This window comes from Podarcis liolepis (assembly GCF_965112155.1).
Source record: "Podarcis liolepis genome assembly, chromosome: 8".
Taxonomy (NCBI): domain Eukaryota; kingdom Metazoa; phylum Chordata; class Lepidosauria; order Squamata; family Lacertidae; genus Podarcis; species Podarcis liolepis.
Genome location: NC_139560.1, coordinates 7,680,562 through 7,703,543, shown reverse-complemented (window position 1 = coordinate 7,703,543; position 22,982 = coordinate 7,680,562). Strand labels below are relative to the sequence as shown.

Genomic DNA, 22,982 nt, shown 5'->3' with positions numbered 1-22,982 from the left:
AAAGGAAGGAGGAGGGAAAGGATTTGGAAAGAGTCTTCTCCCCACCCTACATTCCCACTCTCGGTCTCACACACACAGAGCTGCAGGGAGAACTGTTCTAAAGCCCAGACAGTAAAATGACTGACAGGCTAGGAGCATCAATGGTACCCCTTGGAGATTTCACCCAGGGCAAAAGTCCTGGCGTAAACCTCCCCCCCCCCCCAGCTATGGCTCTGCATTTGTGGAAGGCAACATCAGAGCACTATTAATCAAACACACTGGGAGCACTTTGCATGAGACTCCTTGCTTCACCCTGACTAAAAGTAAACACAGAGAACTCTGAGGTGATGTCATGCAATTGCAGCTGGACATATCAGGTGCTTTTTCTGCCCCTGCCCCCAACTCACATGCAGCTGGGGCACACGAGGGGAGCAAGATTTCACCTACCTCTTCCCCAAAGCTTCTTGCCAGCAGCGTTTGCTTAGCAATAGCTTTTAGGAGCCGGATAAGGAATGCCTCACCAGCATGCAAAGGCATGGGGACGCCAAGAAAGCCTCCCTACTCTCCTTCAGTTTGAGGCCTGGGATAAGGGGTATGCACTTCTGCTATGCCAACTAAATATGGTATAAGTAAAGGTAAAGGAAGGGACGCGGGTGGTGCTGTGGGTTAAACCACAGAGCCTCTTGGGCTTGCTGAATCAAAGGAGATGAATCAAAGGAGTGTTGACAAGACTAGTGATTTTATTTATTTTGCAGAAGGCTGTTTGGGAATGCTTTTGTATATAGTTATTTTTCACATGACATATTGTAACTGTCTTCATCAAGAGGACACACCTAACTATTATCTACATATGCCCAAGCAAGATAGCTCTGACGGCAGATAATAATGCCCCGGTGTTTAACTGCCAAGAACATGTGCCCAGTATGTCATACATATTCGTATATAGAATCATAGAATCATAGAATCATAGAGTTGGAAGAGACCACAAGGGCCATCGAGTCCAACCCCCTGCCAAGCAGGAAACACCATCAGAGCACTCCTGACATATGGTTCTCAAGCCTCTGCTTAAAGACCTACAAAGTAGGAGACTCCACCACACTCCTTGGCAGCAAATTCCACTGTCAAACAGCTCTTACTGTCAGGAAGTTCTTCCTAATGTTTAGGTGGAATCTTCTTTCTTGTAGTTTGGATCCATTGCTCCGTGTCCGCTTCTCTGGAGCAGCAGAAAACAACCTTTCTCCCTCCTCTATGTGACATCCTTTTATATATTTGAACATGGCTATCATATCACCCCTTAACCTCCTTTTCTCCAGGCTAAACATGCCCAGCTCCCTTAGCCGTTCATCATAAGGCATCGTTTCCAGGACTTTGACGATTTTGGTTGCCCTCCTCTGGACACGTTCCAGTTTGTCAGTGTCCTTCTTGAATTGTGGTGCCCAGAACTGGACACAGTACTCCAGGTGAGGTCTGACCAGAGCAGAATACAGTGGCACTATTACTTCCCTTGATCTAGATGCTATACTCCTATTGATGCAGCCCAGAATTGCATTGGCTTTTTTAGCTGCCGCATCACACTGTTGGCTCATGTCAAGTTTGTGGTCAACCAAGACTCCTAGATCCTTTTCACATGTACTGCTCACAAGCCAGGTGTCACCCATCTTGTATTTGTGCCTCTCATTTTTTTTTTGCCCAAGTGCAATACTTTACATTTCTCCCTGTTAAAATTCATCTTGTTTGTTTTGGCCCAGTTCTCTAATCTGTCAAGGTCATTTTGAAGTGTGATCCTGTCCTCTGGGGTGTTAGCCACCCCTCCCAGTTTGGTGTCGTCTGCAAATTTGATCAGGATGCCCTTGAGTCCATCATCCAAGTCGTTGATAAAGATGTTGAATAAGACTGGGCCCAAGACAGAACCCTGTGGCACCCCACTAGTCACTCTTCTCCAGGATGAAGAGGAACCATTGATGAGCACCCTTTGGGTTCGGTCAGTCAGTCAGTTACAAATCCACTGAGTGGTAGCATAGTCTAGACCGCATTTTACCAGCCTCTTTACAAGAATATCATGGGGCACCTTGTCAAATGCCTTGCTGAAGTCAAGGTAGGCTACATCCACTGCGTTCCCTTCATCTACCAGGCTTGTAATTCTGTCAAAAAGCGAGATCAGGTTAGTCTGACATGACTTATTTTTCAGAAATCCATATATCAGTCTCATGTGCAGTAACACCAAGTTGATACTCCTGTAGCCAAAACTGTATGACCTTTACATAAGAGGCATACTTCAGTAGATTTGGGTAGCTCTGAGAGGGGCATAAAAACCTCTGAACACCCCACTGAAAACTCAGTGGGATGGAATGTTGAATAAGTGAGAGTGTGAGAAGTGAGTTGGAGTGGCATAGAATGGAGTGGCTTTCTCTCCTTTCTTTTTTTCTCTCCCACGAAAAAGCACCAAAAATAACATCTTATGGTATGGCTAAGCCTTACTCAGACTGAGATATTTTTCTCCATGTCCCCCAGGATGCAATGAAGAGTACTTGATATCAATAAATAGAGGCTTTAAAGAACTGGTGCATATGGGATCAGACAGAAGTGTTCCCACGCCCCACCAAAAAAAGCAGATTGGCCTCCCAGACATGTCAAACTTGTCCCAAGGGGGTTGGAAAATTAAGGCAATAAAGGCCTGCCAGCAAAATATCACGGGGGAGGAGAGTACTGTTGTGTTCAGAAGCTGTTGTGGTCTTCCTTGAAGCATCTGTTTGGCCACTGTGAGATCAGGACAATTGACTGCAAGGGCTACTGACCTGATCTAGCAGGACTCTCTTTTTTGTTCTTCAGATATATTTCTCCACCCCAGCCTACGTTCTTCCCCAGCAGAACCAACCGCAAGCTGATTACTCTCTGAATACACTGGTTAGTCTTTCTGTTAATGGGTCAGGTGACACTCTAATCAAGGAAGATATTTCTCCAGACAGGGGTAAAGAGAAGTTGGACTTGCTTACCACTTGCAAACTCTCTCTTCTCAAGAGTGCCTGACTGGGACACTAAACTTTAGAAAGCAAGAATCTCCTCCTGAGTTTGTCAAATGCTATCCTGAGACCCGGGTGCGGAATACAATCATCTTATCACACAATGCTGGCAAATGGATTACACAGAACTGAAGACACATGGGCAGAATCCTACACATCTTGCTAAGTGCCAGATGAGGCATTTAAACAATTTCTTCAAATCTTCCGATTACCTGCTTATTCCAGCACCACTTGCTGCTCCCACTCACCATGCCAGAGGGATGCTGATCCAAAGCTTTTGACAGGTACGTGAATAGCTAAATTTGATGTCATTCATTAGCAATGATTAGAGGGGATCTGAATGGCAATGCTGTGCAGCTTTGGTAGATAGGTTAGCCATGCTAAATTCATGGAGTCTTGCGTTACCAGGTAGATGGCTGGTGAAGACGGCAGGAATTTTTGGTTCCCACATCCAGTCAGAGCAGAAAGTACTAGGCAGGATAGACTAAAGGTTTGTCTAATACATTCTACATTGTAAAAATCTTGCTGTCTGGCTAAGCTATTGTGGGTCATTTTCTGATTTTCATATTTCTTATCAAATTCAATTTGGCTTGAGTTTTATTTATCCATTTGTTAAAAATCACATTTTAATAATAATAAAATTACAGATTCCTTCCCAATTCATTCTGGCTTTTGCTTTCCTAATCACAAGAGCTGTTCAACTCCTTCTCCCACTCCTCTTCTCCACCACCCAATCATCCCACCCTCAGTGTCTACAACACGAGAGGTTAGTTTCAGATCTTTAGGCTGAGTCAGAGACCAGAAGTTGAGAAATTGGACTTTCCAAAATGATATGCTTACTGATATTGTGAATGTCGATTTTTTACCTGTGGGAAAGATTCATAACCCACCGGAATATTGCATTTCCCCTCTAAGGCTTTGAAACTGATGAGTTTTAACAAACATTCCAATAAACAATATTCCTAAAGTGTTTGTTTGTTAATCAGTTATGAATTCACACTATAGCATGTCTCTTTTGCTATTGTTTGAGTGTCTCAGTTTAATATGGTTGAGCTTTATAGCCAAAACTGACGCCACATTTGTTTATTTTCTCCTGGTAGTAAGATCTATCCAAGAAAAAGTACCCAAAAGTACTCAAAAGTACAGATACAGCAAGATGAGCAATGATGGCCCGGGATCCTGGTCCACTTTGAATGCTTCATGGGAAGAGATTGGAGCAGAAAATGGAACTGACCTCTTAACCCCCCAGGATGGTTCTGATCATGGATTGCCACAATATCGTATAGCAAACATTCTTATCTCCATCTCCATTTTACTTATTAGCATTTTTGGAATCATTGGGAATGGAATTGTCATCTGGATTCTTGGCTTTTCCATGAAGAGGAATCCTTTCACCACCTTCATCCTGCATCTGGCTGCTGCTGACCTTGGGGCTCTCATATGCTTATTTCCTTTTTCCATTATAAATCTTCTGAGGTCATTTTTATTTTTACCTCCCTATATGCATTGGATTGCAACAGTGGTTTCCATTCTTTTTTTCTTCATGTACAACACTGGTCAATATCTGTTGACAGCCATTAGCATGGACAGGTGTGCTTCTGCTGTCTTCCCACTTTGGCATCGATGCCACCGACCACCACACCTTTCCACCCTTGTGTGTGCCACAATATGGATCATTTCTTTCCTGCTCACTGCAATCAACTTGATTGTTTCTATTTTTAACATTCTACCGCATACCATTTTCTACCACCTTCTAATGAATGCTATACTTTGCCTCCCACTCATGACTGTTTCCACTCTGGTCCTGTTTATAAAAGTTTACTTTAGATCACAACAGAGGAAGAAGGGAAAAGCTTTAACCGCCATCCTACTTGCCCTCCTCCTCTTCCTCTTCTTAGCTTTCCCATTTACTTGCATTTTATTAATCAGTTTCTTCACTTCACTTATAGAGTATAATGTTGAATTTTTTGTAATGTCTGTTGGGTTATTATGCAGCTGCCTGAATAGCAGTATTAACCCACTGATTTATTTCCTGATTGGGAGAAACAAGAGGGCTCGTTCCAGGGAGAGCGTGAAGGTCATACTCCAGAGACTTTTCAAAGAGGTGGAAAACTGCAGAGAGAAACAAGATGTTCCAGTTCAAAACCGGATGTGAAGACTTCAAAAAAGCTCAGAAAGCGTCATTTTCTATCTCTTGGTGTATTTCTTGGTACTTGTTTTCCTCTGTACTCACTATTTTATTATTTTGAATTCATTTACTCTGTTAATTTATGTCCTTGTTTTAGCTGTATTGTTAAAAGCCCCTTGGATTCCCCATTTGGCAGGATTAATGCTTTGCATGTTTTCGAAAATGAAATAAAAAGAAGTGCCGCTTCACACTTTGAGTTAAGAGGGATGACTTGCTAAATGGTATAGAAAACAGATTCATTGCCAAAGGGAATGAAGTAAAGAAATCTTCACATGTTGAGCTCGAATGTTTGAAGAAAACAGAAGAAAAGATTTCTCCCAGATTTTTTTAAAAAGTGCATGATAGAACATTCACCAGTACAATCCCTATTTTCTGGGCTATTTTTCTAGAAAAAGAGCTGCAGAAACTCACCATAAAGGCCTCCCTTGTTCTGTTATAATTTCAGCGGCACGCACCTGAGAGGTGCTGGAACTGAGTTCCAATTAGTTACGGCTAAAAATAGCACTGCTTATTATATGGATCAAGTGATCTAGAAATTATAATTGCATCTCGAGGCCCCAGGACCCACCCCTAAAATAAATACACACGGACACTTATATTAGTTTAACCTTTGGGGCAAATTTTGGCCACAACTTTATTGAAATACAATCACGTGAGCAGTATTGGCTTAGGCATTAACTCCCCACTACAACTGACTCCACCTCTCAGGGTGATCGTCAAATGGGGTAAACCAAATGAGGGAGCAAGCTTGATGAGAACCAACCTAAGCTCACCCCGTGAGTCCATTGGTCCTGGCATGGCCCTAGCCCTCAAGCGGACTCTGGACAAGATCCAGGACCCCCAGATTCCTTTAACAGAATACCCAGTTCCTGGAGGGGCAGGTGATGGCCACACCTCCCCTCCCCACAATCCAACTGAGCCAATGCCTAACCACCACCTTTCAAGTCGTGGCGATTTGCTAAGGGTTAGGCAAAAATCAAATAGCTAAAGCCAATCTGCCAAATGGAAAAAAAATAATCCTATCCAGCCCCTGTTCCAATACAGGCGACCCAAACCAAAGCAAGGCCAAGCGACTCTAACTAAAGCAAGGAGGGTGTTTGGTTGTTCAGCTGTGCAAATGCAAGTCCCCCACTTGCATCACACTGCTGTTTTTAAAGCACCTGGGATCACACAACCTCCTGGCTATTGGCTAAAGCCAGCTGGCATGATCCCAGGGGAATGGCCAGGACGTCACGCCCCTCCCTCCCATTTCAACCCTGTCAGGTGAGCTTTTGGGACCTGAGCACAACCAGGACTCTATTATGAGGATCCCATCTATGTGCATATAGAAATACACAAAGCTCTGCCATCTACACCTTTATGGGGCAATGTGACAATTAGCAGAAGTGATTCATGACATTAATGTATCTCTATCTTTCCAATAAAGTATTTGAAAAAAACACCAGTGGATACAGGAGGGAGATGGTTCCATATCATGTCACAATGCACTTTCCACTCAATGCTAGCCATTGATGCTATATCCAAAGCTACACTAGGCTCCTTTGCACGATGAAGAACCGACATCACCATGGACTCACCTTGACACATCATTCTAGTCAACACTTATTAAGAAGGATTGGGATGGGGCATGAGAATAAAGCAGTCAGGTGAAACCATGCAGTCCACTCTGCATTGCAGAGGAAAGCGTCACCCCTGGACATGGGAGAAGATGACTGGGCTCCTCTTAAGCTGATTAGCTTTTCACTGGAACAACCTAAGTGACCCACCACAATTTGCAAAGGCTCTAATGCAACTGAGAGGCAGCAAGCTGCTCACATAAAAGGCTAACCAAAATCAGCCTGAGCAAGTAACACTCATTATCAGAATGGCACAAAGCACCTGGTGGGTAACAGGGAGATATTAGTGTCTTCAATCCTAGCTCCTGCAGTCTGTGTCTGTGTCCATGTTTGTGGCTGTCTCTCTCCCTCTCTTAGTGTGTGTGTGCTTGTCTGTGTGTGCTATTAATGAAAGTAAATATGATTATTCAAAAGAGAAGAATTAACTTGGTGTTGGACTGCTGAAGAAGGATAGAACCCAAGGATTGAGAACTGAACGTGGTCTGAGGCCCAGAACTTTAATTAGCCCCATAATGTTTTGGAATTCTTGTGCATATCATTATTGTATATATAGTTATTTCCCCCCATAATATAAGTTTTGGGTTAGATGCTTTTGTAACTGTCTCCTCTCACAGGCAACACCCAACTATCTTCTGCAGAAGTTCAAGCAAGATAGCTCTGGTGGCAGATAACAAGGTCCTGGCATTTAACGGTCATGAACATGTGCCCAGTAGACCATTCTCATACAGAGTCTTCTATATCACATATCTAAGTCTCATGTGCAGCAATATCAAGCTGATACTTCCCATGTTTGGGCTCCTGTATCCAAAACTATACCATCATTGCATAAGAGGCATGCTTTCTGTAGCACTGAGAGGGGCATAAAAACCCCAGAACAACCCAAAGAAAATTCAGTGGAATTGGATATGGAATGACTGAATGGAAAAAAATAAGAACCAGGTGGAAGGGGGCATGCAGTAGGTCACTTTCTCTCTCATACTTATACTTATACTTATACTTATACTTATACTTATACTTATACTTATACTTATACTTATACTCATACCCATAAACACACACAGAGAGAGAGAGAGAGAGAGAGAAATAGAAATACCATCTCTTGGTCTGGCTACATTTCAGCCTTCTTCAGAAAGAGAATTTATTTTTTCCTTGTCGCCAGTATGGAAAGAAGAGTACTCCAAAAAATAGAGTCTTTAAAGGATTGATGCATCTGGGATTGTGTAGAAGTGTGACCACACCCCACCAAAAATACCAGGTTGGCCTCCCACAGATGTCAATGTCGTCCCAAGGGAGTTGGAAAATTAAGGAGATTGAGGCATGCCAGCAGAACATCATTTGGGTGGAACATACTGTTGTGTTCAGAAGCTGTTGTGGGCTTCCTTGAAGCATCTGTTTGGCCATTGTGAGACGAGGACTATTGGCTGCAGGGGCCACTGACCTGATCTAGCAGGACTCTCTTTTTTGTTCTTCAGATATATTTCTCCACCCCAGCCTATGTTCTTCCCCAGCAGAACCAACCGCAAGCTGATTATTCTCTGAATACATTGGTTAGTCTTTCTGTTAATGAGTCAGGTGACACTCTAATCAATAAAGATGTTTCTCCAGATAGGGACAAAGAGAAGTTGGACTTGCTTACCACTTGCAAACTCTCTCTTCTCAAGAGTCCCTGACTGGGACACTGAGTTTTAGAAGGCAAGAATCTCCTCCTGAGTTTGTCAAATGCTGTCCTGAGACCCAATGCACAAAACAACCAGCTTATCACATGATGCTGGCAAATGGATTACACAGAACTGAAGACACATGGGCAGAATCCTACACATCTTGCTAAGAACCAGATGAGGCATTTTAACAATTTTTGCAAATCTTCTGAATACCTGATTACTCCAGCACCACTTGCTGATCCCACTCACCATGCCGGAGGGATGCTGATCCAAAGCTTTTGACAGGTATGTGAATAGCTAAATTTGATGTCATTCATTAGCAAAGGTAAGAGGGGATCTGTAGCTGAATGACAATGCTGTGCACCTTTGGCTGATAGGTGGGACAAGCTAACTCCCTGGAGTGTTCTGTTAGAAGGATACAAGGTACGTGGCTGGTGAAGACAGCAGAAATTTTTGGTTCCCACATCCAGTCAGAGCAGAAAGTACTAGGCAGGAGAGAGTAATGGTTTGTCTAATACATTCCACATTATAAAAATCTTGCTGTCTGCCTAATCTATTGTGGGGGATTTTTCCCTCTAATTTTCATATTTCTTAATAATCTCAATTCAACTTGAGTTTTATTTTATCCACTTTTGTTAAAAATCACATTTTAATAATTATCAAAAACAGATGCCTTCCCAATTCATTCTGGCTTTTGTTTCCCTAATCACAAGAGCTGTTCAACTCCTTCTCCCACTCCTCTTCTCTACCACCCAACCATCCCACCCTCAATGTGTACGACACAAGAGATTAGTTTCCAATCTTAAGGCTGAGTCAGAGACCACAATATAAGAATTTTAGTTCAGAAATGATATGCTTACCGATGCTGTGCCTGCAGATTTTTTTATTTGGAGGAAAAATCCATAACCCATTGGCGAACTGCAGCCTACCGCAAGCCTTTGAAGCTGATAGGTTTGACAAACATTTCAGTGAACAATATTTCTCACATGTTTGTTTGTTTGTTTATCAGTCATGAATTCTCAGGTTCTCAGGGCTCCTCCTTACCTCATTTGGCCTTCCGTTTCCCACTAGGAAAACCTTCTCTTTACTGCTGAATCAAAACACATGACCATTGGGTTTTCTGCACATTGCTGTTCATTCCAATTCAGAGACAACGAGAACGTTTTTCAGGGGAAAGCTGCACAGCAAATGGGAGGTCACTTGGACCATTGCCTGGAAAGTGGCTGGAAAGTGCCTGGAAAGTGTGTGAAACTGTGCCTTTTTGGAATGGGACTGGTGGAAGGCTGGGAAAGCCCTCAATCTGAACAAGGAAAATGATCTAGCCAGAATGTGCCATGTTATTTACTCTACATAGATCTTTGCATACGTTTGTGTGTGTGTATGCCATTGCATCCAACCACTCCATTCTGTTCTCCTCTCCCAATTGGTTAACCATTGTCCCCCTCTTAGTCATTCAAAAGCCCCCCCCCCTTCAGGTTTCATAGTTACACCTGTGGGGCTCCATACGCACCATGCAATCAAAGCATATCATTTCCCCCAAAGAAACCCAGACACGGTAGTTTTACCCCTCACCCAGTTGATCCTTGCAACTTATTTCCTCACTTTTCTGAAAAATGCTTCTCTATGACACCAAGACTTTGGAGGCAAGAACCTCCTCTTAAATTAACTTTCTTGACAACCAATGAACAAAATTCTCCTTGCCACAGGATATTTGCAAACTGCTTAAGAACAGATGAAGAGTAATATGTGGAGCCCTAAACATCTTGCGGAGAGCTTGGTGAAATTTTCTCCTCCTTGGGGCTGTAGTCAATTCTGCCAATCTTCCTGGTACCTCCTCATTCCAGGACAAGATTTTGTGCTTCTTGCCTCCAGCTCACTGTGTCCTTAGACTGCTGATCAACAGTTGCTCACAGGTTGTCCCCCTCTTAGTCATGTCTCAAGTTGACATGGTTCATTTGCAAAAATGGAAGGGGAACCATAGGCAGAACTGTACATGCATTACAGGCAGAAAAGGCCAAGTTGAATCCCTGGAGAAGGGAATAGTGGGCTGGACAAACCAATCATCTGCCTCACAAGTGCTCTACAATGGGGATACAAGATTATTTTTTTAAAATCTCAATGTAAGGCTCATCATCATTTTTTTTTTATTACTAGCTGTCATTTTACTGCTTGAATTCACTTTAACTTGTGTTTTATTTTTCTGTTATAATTCATATTGTTTCCTCCATAAACAGTTTACTGGTGTTGGCATGTCTCCTTCTTATGCTTGGAAATGATATATTAGAAAATATTGGTCAAAGAGGGTCAACAGGAGAGGAGTGAAAAATGTAAGGAATGTATGTGAAGTATGTTAATGTATGTGGGGTTGAACAGAAGTGTCCCCATGTCCCAGTAAAAACACAGGATGGTCTCGCAGCAATGTCAAAGTTGCCCCTAGTGGGGTTGGGAAATGAAAGAGCTGGTTGACAAGTAGAAAAAACAGGAGAGGAGACTATTGTTGTGTTCAGAAGCTGTTTGTAGGCTTCCCTTAAGCATCTGTTTGGCCCCTGTAAGACCAGGACAGTGGATTTGTCTTGAGTTTTATTTCATCTGGTTTTACAAAAATCACATTTTAATAATAAAAAACCTTATACCTGCCTTCCCAATGCATCATTTGGTTATGTTTTTATAATATATTTTGGAAGCTGCCCACTGTGGTTTGGGAACCCAGTCAGATGGGCGGTGTACTAATAATCATAATGGCTTTTGTTTTCCTGATCACCAGAGCTGCTCAACTCCTTCTCCCGTTCCTCTTCTTCACTCCAGATTTGAAGCACTGAGCCCATCCAACCATCCCACTCTCAGTGTTTTGGACACAATATGTTAGTTTGAGAAGTCAAGTCTGACTCAGAGAGCAGAAGAGGGGAATTTTAGTTCAGAAACGATATGCTTCCTGATGCTATGCCTGCAGATATTTTATTGAAGGGAAAATCCATAACCCATTGGCAAACTGCATTTCCCCCCTAAACCTTTGTTTATCAGTCATGAATTCCCACTATAGCATGTCTCTTTTATTACTGAATGTGTGGCAAGGATTGCAGCACCTAACCAACTGTAAAGGCAATATGACGAACATGGTCACAGCCAATGAGTTGTTGGCACAGGAGCTAAACATCTACTTCACCCGCTATGAGGCAAAAAGAGCAGATATCTTAGCTCCTGTCTGCCAGTCTACAAACTCACAGCCACCTGTTTTATATGACCATCAAGTGAAAGCTGTATTGTGGGCGGTCAATCCCTGCAAAGCTGCTGTCCCAAATGGGGTGCTGGGCATAGTGGGGGGAAATTGCACCGATCAATTAGCAGGGGTCTTGATGAGGATTTTTAACATCCCTCTGCAAACCGCTTGTGTTCCATCATGTTTGAAAGCAGCCACCATTATCCCAGTCCCAATGAAAGCAGCAATTAGCTGCCTAAATGACTATAGATCCATTGCATTAACATCTGTAGTGATGAAATGTTTCGAGAGACACCTGAGAACATGTTTTCCACCGGGCTTTGATAAACACCAGTTCGCCTATAGGAAAAATAGGTCAACAGATGATGCCATTGCTTCAGCTTTTCACCTTGCAGAGAGTCATCTGGAGAGACCAGGGAGTTATGTCAGAATGCTGTTTATTGATGATAGCTCGGCTTTCAATACCATCCTTCCGGACATTCTCTTCAGAATGTTAAGGGACCTGGACCTTTCTTCTAATATCTGTGATTGGATTAAAGACTTTCTGTGAGATCAGACACAAAGAGTAAGGATTGGACCTGTTACATCTACCTCCCTGAAGCTCAGCACTGGCACTCCACAGGGATGCGTGCTAAGTCCATACCTGTATTTGTTGTATACATATGATCACATTTCATCTGACCCATCTACTACAATTATTAAGTTTGCTGATGACACCACCATTAAAATGGGTTTAATTATAGGCGGAGATGAATCTATGTACAGGGGGGAGGTTCAAAAGGTATCCACATGGTGCTCAGAGAACAATCTGCACCTAAACATTGGCAAGACAAAGGAGATGGTGTTGGACTTTCGGAGGAAGAGAGGGGAGATAGCCCCGTTGTATATCATAGGGGGTCTGTGTGGAGAGAGTCTCTTTCTTTAAATACCTGGGAGTCCATCTTAGTGAAGACCAAACTTGGAAGGTCATACAGCACAGGTGGTTAGGAAGGCCCAACAGAGACTTCATTTCCTTAGGGTCTTGTGAAAGAACAAGGTTGGACAGCAACTGATGATTTCCTTCTATCAGTCTCATACTGTATCATGGTTTGGTACGCTGGTTTGACAGCCATGGACAGAGAGTGCCTATGGAGGGTGGTTAAGACAACACACAATATCGTGGGCTGTCCCCTGAGTCCGCTAGATGTCATTGTGGGAGACCGTTGTCTCAGAAGGGTGGGGAACATTCTAAGGGATGACTCACACCCTGGCCAGCACACGATAAGCAGCACCATCAGGTTAAAGAACATTTTCTACCCGTGGGCTGTGAGGCTGCTGAATGGAAGACAGCCACATTACAGCTGACGTTTGGGGTTGGTGGTCGTACGACAGCACACAGAGTGTGCAGTGTACAGTGACAATAAAGTATTTCTATTTCTAATATGAGTGTCTCACTTTAATATGGTTGAGCTTTGTAGCCAAAACAGACTCCACATTTGTTTCTTTTCTCCTGGTAGGAAGAGCCATGGAAGGAGTAGCTCAGAAGTAGAGATCCTGCAAGATGAGCAATGATGGCCTGGGATCCAGGTCCCCTTGGAATGCTTCATGGGAAGACATTGGAGCAGAAAATGGAACTGACTTCCTAACCCCCCAGGACGGTTTTGATCATGAATTATCAACATATCGTATAGCAGACATTATTTTCCTTGTCTTAATTTCAGTTATTAGCATTTTTGGAATCATTGGGAATGGAACTGTCATCTGGTTTCTTGGCTTTTGCATGAAGAGGAATCCTTTCACCACTTTCATACTACATCTGGCTGTTGCTGACCTTGGAGCTCTCATGAGCTTACCTCCTCTTTCGATTATGAGAATTTTGAGTTTATTTCCATTCTTATCTTTTTATATTAACTTGTTTGCAGTATTCGAGTATTTGTTGTTGTTCATGTACAACACTGGTCAATATCTGTTGACAGCTATTAGCATTGACAGGTGTGTTTCTGCTGTCTTCCCACTTTGGCATCGATGCCACCGACCACCACACTTTTCCACCCTTGTGTGTGCCACAATATGGATCATTGCTTTCCTGCTCACTGTAATCAGCATGATTCTTTATCTTTTTAGAGATACAATGAATCCCTTTTTCTATCTGCTTCTAATGAATGCTATACTTTGCCTTCCACTCATGACTGTTTCCACTCTGGTCCTGTTTATAAAAGTTTACTTCAGATCACAACTGAGTAAGAAGGGAAAAGCTTTAAGAGCCATCCTACTTGCCCTCCTCTTCTTTCTCTTCTTAGCTTTCCCATTAACTTGCATTTTATTAATCAAATTTTTCACTCCATATATAGAGTATAATGTTGAATTTTTTGCAATACCAGTTGGGTTATTATGCAGCTGCCTGAATAGCAGTATTAACCCACTGATTTATTTCCTGATTGGGAGAAACAAGAGGGCTCGATCCAGGGAGAGCATGAAGGTCATACTCGACAGACTTTTCAAAGAGGAGGAAAACTGCAGAGAGGAACAAGAAGTTCCAGTTCAAACCCAGATGTGAAGAGTTCAAAATAGCTCAGAAAGTGTCATTAATATCTCTTGGTGTATTTCTTGGTACTTCTTTTCCTCTGTACTCACTATTTTACTATTCTGGATTCATTTACTCTGTTAATTTTTGTCCTTGTTTTAACAGTATCATTAAAAGCCCCTTGGATTCCCCATTTGGCAGGATTAATGCTTTGCATGTTTTAGAAAATGAAATAAAAAGAAGTGCCGCTTCACACTTTGAGTTAAGAGGGATGACTTGCTAAATGATATAGAAAACAGATTCATTGCCAAAGGGAATGAAGTAAAGAAATCTTCACATGTTGAGCTCAAATGTTTGAAGAAAACAGAAGAAAAGATTTCTCCCAGATTTTTTTAAAAAGTGCATGATAGAACATTCCACCAGTACAATCCCTATTTTCTGTGCTATTTTTCTAGAAAAAGAGGTGCAGAAACTCACCATAAAGGCCTCCCTTATTCTTTTACAATTGCAACAGCACGCACCTGAGAGGTGCTGGAACTGAGTTCCAATTAGTTACGGCTAAAAAAGAGCACTGCTTATTATATGGATCAAGTGATCTAGAAATTGTAATTGCATCTCGAGGCCCCTAGACCCACCCCTAAAATAAATACACACGGACACTTACATTAGTTTACCTGTTTGGGCAAATTTTGGCCATAACTTTATTGAAATACAATCACGTGAGCTGTATTGGCTTAGGCATTAACTCCCCACTATAACTGACTCCACCTCTCAGAGTGATTATCCAATTGGGTAAACCAAATGAGGGAGCAAGCTTGATGAATCATAGAATCATAGAGTTGGAAGAGACCACAAGGGCCATCGTGTCCAACCCCCTGCCAAGCAGGAAACACCATCAGAGCACTCCTGACATATGGTTGTCAAGCCTCTGCTTAAAGACCTCCAAAGTAGGAGACTCCACCACACTCCTTGGCAGCAAATTCCACTGTCGAACAGCTCTTACTGTCAGGAAGTTCTTTACTAATGTTTAGGTGGAATCTTCTTTCTTGTAGTTTGGATCCATTGCTCTATGTCCGCTTCTCTGGAGCAGCAGAAAACAACCTTTCTCCCTCCTCTATGTGATATCCTTTTATATATTTGAACATGGCTATCATATCACCCCTTAACCTCCTCTTCTCCAGGCTAAACATGCCCAGCTCCCTTAGCTGTTCCTCATAAGGCATCGTTTCCAGGCCTTTGACCATTTTGGTGGCCCTCCTCTGGACACATTCCAGTTTGTCAGTGTCCTTCTTGAACTGTGGTGCCCAGAACTGGACACAGTACTCCAGAATACCTGAGTACAGTACTCCAGTACCTGAGCAGAATACAGTGGCACTATTACTTCCCTTGATCTAGATGCTATACTCCTATTGATGCAGCCCAGAATTGCATTGGCTTTTTTAGCTGCCGCGTCACCCTGTTGGCTTATGTCAAGTTTGTGGTCAACCAAGACTCCTAGATCCTTTTCACATGTACTGCTCTCAAGCCAGGTGTCCCCCATCTTGGATTTGTGCCTCTCATTTTTTTTGCCCAAGTGCAATACTCTACATTTCTCCCTGTTAAAATTCATCTTGTTTGTTTTTGCCCAGTTCTCTAATCTGTCAACGTCGTTTTGAAGTGTGATCCTGTTCTCTGGGGTGTTAACCACCCCTCCCAGTTTGATGTCAACTGCAAATTTGATCAGGATGCCCTTGAGTCCATCATCCAAGTCGTTGATAAAGATGTTGAATAAGACTGGGCCCAAGACATAACCCTGTGGCACCGCACTAGTCACTCTTCTCCAGGATGAAGAGGAACCATTGATGAGCACCCTTTGGGTTCGGTCAGTCAGCCAGTTACAAATCCACTGAGTGGTAGCATAGTCAAGACCGCATTTTACCAGCTTCTTTACAAGAATATCATGGGGCACCTTGTCAAATGCCTTGCTGAAATCAAGGTAGGCTACATCCACTGCGTTCCCTTCATCTACCAGGCTTGTAATTCTGTCAAAAAATGAGATCAGGTTAGTCTGACATGACTTATTTTTCAGAAATCCATGCTGACTATTGGTGATCACAGCATTTCTTTCTAGGTGCTCACAGACTGTTTGCTTAATGATCTGCTCCAGAATCTTCCCTGGTATTGATGTCAGACTGACTGGGCGGTAATTATTTGGGTCCTCTCTTTTCCCCTTTTTGAAAATAGGGACAACATTTGCCCTCCTCCAGTCTGCCGGGACTTCGCCTGTTCTCCAGGAATTCTCAAAGATGACTGCCAGTGGTTCTGAGATCACATCTGCCAGTTCTTTTAATGCTCTTGGATGCAGTTCATCTGGCCCTGGAGACTTGAATACATCTAAACTAGCCAAGTATTCTTGTACTATCTCCTTAGTTATTCTGGGCTGTGTTTCCTCTGCTGAATCATTTGCTCCAAATTCTTCAGGTCAGGCATTGTTTTCTTTATCGGAGAAGACTGAGGTAAAGAAAAAATAAAAAAATTCCTTCCAGTAGCACCTTAAAGACCAACTAAGTTAGTTCTTGGTATGAGCTTTCGTGTGCATGCACACTTCTTGGTATGAGCTTTCGTGTGCATGCACACTTCTTCAGATACATACGTGTATCTGAAGAAGTGTGCATGCACACGAAAGCTCATACCAAGAACTAACTTAGTTGGTCTTTAAGGTGCTACTGGAAGGAATTTTTTTATTTTGACTGAGGTAAAGAAGGCATTGAGGAGTTCAGCCCTTTCTGTGTCCCCTGTTTGCATTTCCCCATCTTCACCTCTGAGTGCCCCCACTGTTTCTTTGTTCTTCCTTTTGTTACGAACACACCCATAAAAGCCTTTTTTGTTGCTTTTAACCTCTATAGCAAGCCTGAGTTCATTCTATGATTTAGCTTTTCTGACTTTGTGTCTACACGTGCTGGCTATTTGTTTGAATTCCTCTTTGGTGGTTTCCCCCCTTTTCCATTTTTTGTACACATCCTTTTTTAATCTTAACTCAGTTAAAAGTTCTTTAGATAGCCACCCTGGCTTCTTTAGGCACCTTCCATGTTTCCGTTTCATTGGTATTGCCTGACGTTGTGCTTTTACTATCTCCCTCTTAACAAACTCCCAGCCATCATGAATTCCCTTTCCTTTTAGTAATACTGTCCATGGGATCTCACCCAGCACTTCCCTAGGTTTTATGAAGTCGGCTTTCTTAAAGTCAAGAAATTAAGTCCTAGTATGCTTGGCTGCTCCTTTCCGCTGTATAGTAAACTTCAGAAGAGCATGATCACTCACGCCTAATGATCCTTCCACTTCTACCTCACTAACCAGGTCATCAACATTGGTTAGGACCAGATCTAAAATGGCTGTTCCTCTTGTTGCTTCTCCCACTTTCTGGACAATGAAGTTGTCTGCAAGGCCAGTGAGGAATCTGTTTGACCTTATGCTCTTGGCTGGGTTTGACATCCAACAAATATCCGGGTAACTGAAGTCCCCCATTACTACTATCTCCCTTCTTTTTGCATGCTTGGCCATCTGTTCCAGGAAGGCATCATCTATGTCCTCCGTTTGGCTTGGGGATCTATAGTAAACTCCCACAATGAGGTTTCTGTTATTCTTCTCTCCCTTAATTTTGACCCAAATGCTCTCACTTTGGCTTTGAGGTTCTAAATCTTGGATCTCTTCACAGGTATACACATCCCTGACATATAACACCACTCCTCCTCCTTTCTTGTCTGGTCTGTTTCTCTGAAATAGATTGTATCCCTCCATTATTACATTCCAATCATGGGACTTATCCCACCAGGTTTCAGTGATGCCTATGATGTCATATTTAGTTTGCTCAAGCTCATCTTGTTTATTTCCCATGCTTTGTGAATTAGTGTACAGACACTGAAGTCCATTAATCATTCCTCCGTGACTCTTATTTAAAGATTTTTTCCTCCCACCACTAGGTCTGCGTGCTGTTTGCTCCATTTGGTCTATGACATTTGGATGATCATCTTCATCAATTGATAGACTCCTACCTTCAGGAGCACTGTCTCCCTCCCCCACATTAGTCAGTTTAAAGCCCTCCTGATGAGGTTTCTGAGATTTTTTGCAAAAACATTCCTCCCAACTGTTGTGAGGTGCAGCCCATTGCTTGCCAGAAGTCCATCTTCAAGAAACTGCAGTACATGATCTAAGAATCCAAACCGTTCCTGTTTATACCATTTGCGAAGCCAGCTGTTCACTTCCACTATTTTTCCCTCTCTCCCTGGGCCACGTCATTCAACTGTGAGGACAGATGAGATGACATCTCATCTGGTTGATGAGAACCAACCTAAGCTCACCCCAGGGTTCCTGTGGTCCTGGCATGGCCCTAGTCCCTCAAGCGGACTTCGGACGAGATCCAGGACCCCCAGATTCCTTTAACACAATACCCAGTTCCTGGAGGGGCAGTTGATGACCGCACCTCCCCTCCCCACAATCCAACTGAGCCAATGCCTAACCGCCACCTTAGAAGATGTGATGATTTGCTAAGGGGTAGTCAAAAATCAAATGGCTAAAGCCTATCTGCCAATTGGGAAAAAAATTCCTACCCAGCCACTATTCCAAAACAGCCAACCCAAACCAAAGCAAGGCCAAGCGACTCTACCTGAACTTGGGAGGGTGGGTGGTTGTTCAGCCATGCAAATGCAAGTGCCCCACTTGCATCACACTGCGGTTTTTAAAGCGCCTGGGATCACACAACCTACTGGCTATTGGCTAAAGCCAGCTGGCATGATCCCAGGGGAATGGCCAGGACTTCCCATTTTAACCCTGTCAGGTGAGCTCTTGGGACCCGAGTGCAACCAGGACTCTGTTATGAGGATCCCATCTATGTGCATATTGAAATACACAAAGTTCTGCCATGTACACCTTTATAGGGCAATGTGACAATTAGCAGAAGTGATTCATGACATCAATGTATCTCTATCTTTCCAAAAAAGTTTTTGAAAAAAACACCAGTGGATACAGGAGGGAGATGGTTCCATATCATGTCACAATGCAATTTCCACTCAATGCTAGCCATTGATGCTATATCCAAAGCTACACTAGACTCCTTTGCACGATGAAGAACCGACATCACCATGGACTCACCTTGACACATCATTCTAGTCAACACTAATTAAGAAGGATTGGGATGGGGCATGAGAATAAAGCAGTCAGGTGAAACCATGCAGTCCACTCTGCAATGCAGAGGAAAGGGTCACCCCTGGACATGGGAGAAGATGACTGGGCTCTTCTTAAGCTGATTAGCTTTTCACTGGCACAACTTAAGTGACCCACCACAGTGTGCAAAGACTCTAATGCAATTGAGAGGAAGCAAGCTGCTCACATAAAAGGCTAACCAAAAATCACCCTGAGCAAGTAACACTCATTATCAGAATGGCACAAAGCACCTGATGGGTGGCAGAGAAAGGTAACTGCCTTCCAGCCCAGCTCCTGCAGTCAGTCAGTCTGTCTGTCTGTGTTTGTGTGTGTGCGCACGATTAATGAAAGTAAATCTGATGTTTCAAAAGAGGGGAATTACCGTATTTTTCGCTTTATAAGACACACCAGACCACAAGACGTACTTAGTTTTTGAATGAGGAAAACAAGAAGAAAAAATATTCTGAATCTCAGAAGCCAGAACAGCAAGAGGGATCGCTGTGCAGTGAAAGCAGCAATCCCTCTTGCTGTTCTGGCTTCTGTGATAGCTGCGCAGCCTGCATTCGCTCCATAAGACGCACACACATTTCCCCTTACTTTTTAGGATGGAAAAAGTGAGTCTTATAGATCAAAAAATACGGTAACTTGCTGGTGGACTGATGCAGAAGGATTGAACCCAATGATTGAGAACTGGATGTGGTCTGAGACCCAGAACTTTAATTACCCCCATAATGTTTTGGAATGCTTTTGAATAACATTTCGGCATATATTGTTATTTTCCCCATAATATAATTTTTGGGTTTGATGCTTTTGTAACTGTCTCCTCTCACAGGAAACACCCAACTATCATCTGCAGAAGTTCAAGCAAGATAGCTCTGGTGGCAGATAATAATGTTCTGGCATTTAACTGTCAAGGACATGTGGCCAGTAGACCATTCTCATACAGAGTCTTCTATATCACATATTTCAGTCTCATATGAAGTAATATCAGGTTGATACTTTCCATGTTTGGGCTCCTGTATCAACAGGAGGGACAAAGAGAAGTTGGACTTGCTTACCACTTGCAAACTCTCTCTTCTCAAGAGTTCCTGCTTGGGAAACTGAACCTTAAAAGGCAAGAATCTCCTCCTGAGCTTGTCAAATGCTATCCTGAGACCCAATGTGGAATACAACCAGCTTATCACACGATGGTGGCAAATGGATTACACAGAACTGAAGACACATGGGCAGAATCCTACACATCTTGCTAAGAACCAGATGAGGCGCCTTAACAATTTCTGAAAATCTTCTGATTACCTGATTATTCCAGCACCACTTGCTGCTCCCACTCACCATGCCGGAGGGATGCTGATCCAAAGCTTTTGAGAGCAATGCGAATAGCTACTTTTGATGTCATTCATTAGCAAAGGTAAGAAGGGATCTGTAGCTGAATGCCAATGGTGTGCACGTTTGCCTGATAGGTGGGGCAAGCTAACTCCCTGGAGTGTTCTGTTAGAAGGATACCGGGTGGATGGCTGGTGAAGACGGCATGAATTTTTGGTTCCCACATCCAGTCAGAGCAGAAAGTACTAGGCAGGATAGAGTAATGGTTTGTCTAATACATTCCACATTATAAAAATGTTGTTGTCTGGCTAATCTATTGTGGGGGTTTTTTCTTCTAATTTTCATATTTCTTAATAATCCCAATTCAACTTGATTTTTATTTATCCACTTTTGTTAAAAATCACATTTTAATAACAATAAAATTACATATGCCTTCCCAATTTATTCCAGAATCACAAGAGCTGTTCAATTCCTTCTCACACTCCTCTTCTCCAACACCTAACCAACCAAGTCAATGACACAAGAGGTTAATTTCCGATCTTATGGCTGAGTCAGAGAGCAGAAGAGGAGAATTTGAGTTCTAAAACGATGTGCTTACTGATGTTGTGAATGCAGTTTTTTACTCAGATGAAAGATCCACAACACATCGGCAAACTCCATTTCCCCCCAAAGCCTTTGAAACTGAAAAGTTGTGAACAAACATTCCTGTGAACTATATTCCTAATGTGTTTGTTGATCAGTCATTAATTCCCACTATAGCATGTCTCTTTTATTATTGTTTGTCTCAGTTTAATAGGTTGAGCTTTATAGCTAAAACGGGCTCCACATTTGTTTATTTTCTCCTGGTAGTAAGAGCTATACAAGAAAAAGCTCAGAAGTAGAGATCCAGCAAGATGAGCAATGATGGCCCGGGATCCTGGTCCACTTGGAATGCTTCATGGGAAGATATTGGAGCAGAAAATGGAACTGACCTCCTAACCACCCAGGATGGTTCTGATCATGGATTGCCACAATATCGTATAGCAGACATTCTTATCCCCATTTTACTTATCTTCATTTCACTTCTTAGCATTTTTGGAATCATTGGGAATGGAACTGTCATCTGGTTTCTTGGCTTTTGCATGAAGAGGAATCCTTTCACCACCTTCATCCTGCATCTGGCCACAGCTGACCTTGGGGCTCTCATATGCTTATTTACTTTTTCCATTATATATCTTCTGAGGTCATTTTTATCTGTACCTCCCAATATGCATTTGATTGTATTATTGTTTTCCAATCTTTTTATCTTCATGTACAACACTGGTCAATACCTGTTGACGGCCATTAGCATGGACAGGTGTGTTTCTGTTGTTTTCCCACTTTGGCATAGATGCCACCGACCACCACACTTTTCCACCCTTGTGTGTGCCACAATATGGATCACTTCTTTCCTGCTCACTGCAATCAGCATGATTGTTTCTATTTTTAACATTCTGCCGTATACCATTTTATTCCAGTTTCTAATGAATGCTATACTTTGCCTCCCACTCATGACTGTTTCCACTCTGGTCCTGTTTATAAAAGTTTACATTAGATCAAAACAGAGGAAGAAGGGAAAAGCTTTAACAGCCATCCTACTTGCCCTCCTCTTCTTCCTCTTCTTAGCTTTCCCATTAACTTGCATTTTATTAATCAGTTTTTTCACTCCATTTACAGCCTATTTTGCAGAATCTGCTGGGTTATTATGCAGCTGCCTGAATAGCAGTATTAACCCACTGATTTATTTCCTGATTGGGAGAAACAAGAGGGCTCGATCTAGGGAGAGCATGAAGGTCATACTCCAGAGACTTTTCAAAGAGGAGGAAAACTGCAGAGAGGAACGAGAAGTTCCAGTTCAAACCCAGATGTGAAGACTTCAAAATAGCTCAGAAAGCTTCATTAATATCTCTTGGTGTATTTCTTGGTACTTGTTTTCCTCTGTACTCACTATTTTATTATTTTGGATTCATTTACTCTGTTAATTTTTGTCCTCGTTTCTGGAGTATCGTTAAAAGACCCTTGGATTGCCCATTTGGCAGGATAAATGTTTTATATGTTTTAGAAAATGAAATAAAAATGAATGCCACTTTAACAGTGTGAGTTGAGTGGGATGACTTGCTAAATGGTATATATAGCAGATTCATTGCCAAAGGGAATGAAGTAAAGAAATCTTCACATGTTGAGCTCGAATGTTTGAAGAAAACAGAAGAAAGTATTTCCCCCAGATTTTTTGAGAAAATGCATGATGGAAAATTCCACCAGTACAATCCCTATTTTCT

At 42.5% G+C, this 22,982-nt stretch overlaps 3 protein-coding genes across 7 annotated transcripts; all 3 read left to right on the top strand.

Annotated features, from left to right (window-relative positions):
- The first annotated feature begins 2,626 nt into the window (after positions 1-2,626).
- LOC310713146 (proto-oncogene Mas-like) lies at positions 2,627-14,435 on the top strand. 2 transcript variants are annotated; one of them, XM_083516966.1, is made up of 2 exons: positions 2,627-3,165; positions 13,178-14,435. In XM_083516966.1, exon 2 carries the CDS (start codon positions 13,222-13,224, stop codon positions 14,215-14,217), a length of 996 nt encoding a protein of 331 aa, XP_083373092.1. In that variant the 5' UTR covers positions 2,627-3,165; positions 13,178-13,221; the 3' UTR covers positions 14,218-14,435. The 2 variants fall into 2 exon arrangements, with proteins under 2 accessions (XP_083373092.1, XP_083373093.1); XM_083516967.1 differs by lacking the exon at positions 2,627-3,165 and adding an exon at positions 8,467-8,749.
- Positions 4,100-5,346, top strand: LOC310713139 (proto-oncogene Mas-like). The gene has a single exon (XM_083516951.1). The coding sequence runs from the start codon at positions 4,156-4,158 to the stop codon at positions 5,152-5,154; it is 999 nt and encodes a 332-aa protein (XP_083373077.1). The 5' UTR covers positions 4,100-4,155; the 3' UTR covers positions 5,155-5,346.
- A 5,891-nt stretch (positions 14,436-20,326) lies between the features above and the next one.
- LOC310713145 (proto-oncogene Mas-like) lies at positions 20,327-22,800 on the top strand. 4 transcript variants are annotated; one of them, XM_083516962.1, is made up of 2 exons: positions 20,327-20,770; positions 21,539-22,800. In XM_083516962.1, the coding sequence occupies exon 2, from the start codon at positions 21,579-21,581 to the stop codon at positions 22,572-22,574; it is 996 nt and encodes a 331-aa protein (XP_083373088.1). In that variant the 5' UTR covers positions 20,327-20,770; positions 21,539-21,578; the 3' UTR covers positions 22,575-22,800. The 4 variants fall into 4 exon arrangements, with proteins under 4 accessions (XP_083373088.1, XP_083373089.1, XP_083373090.1 ...); XM_083516963.1 differs by having other exon boundaries at positions 21,535-22,800; XM_083516964.1 differs by lacking the exon at positions 20,327-20,770 and adding an exon at positions 21,194-21,211 and having other exon boundaries at positions 21,535-22,800.
- Positions 22,801-22,982: the final 182 nt, after the last annotated feature.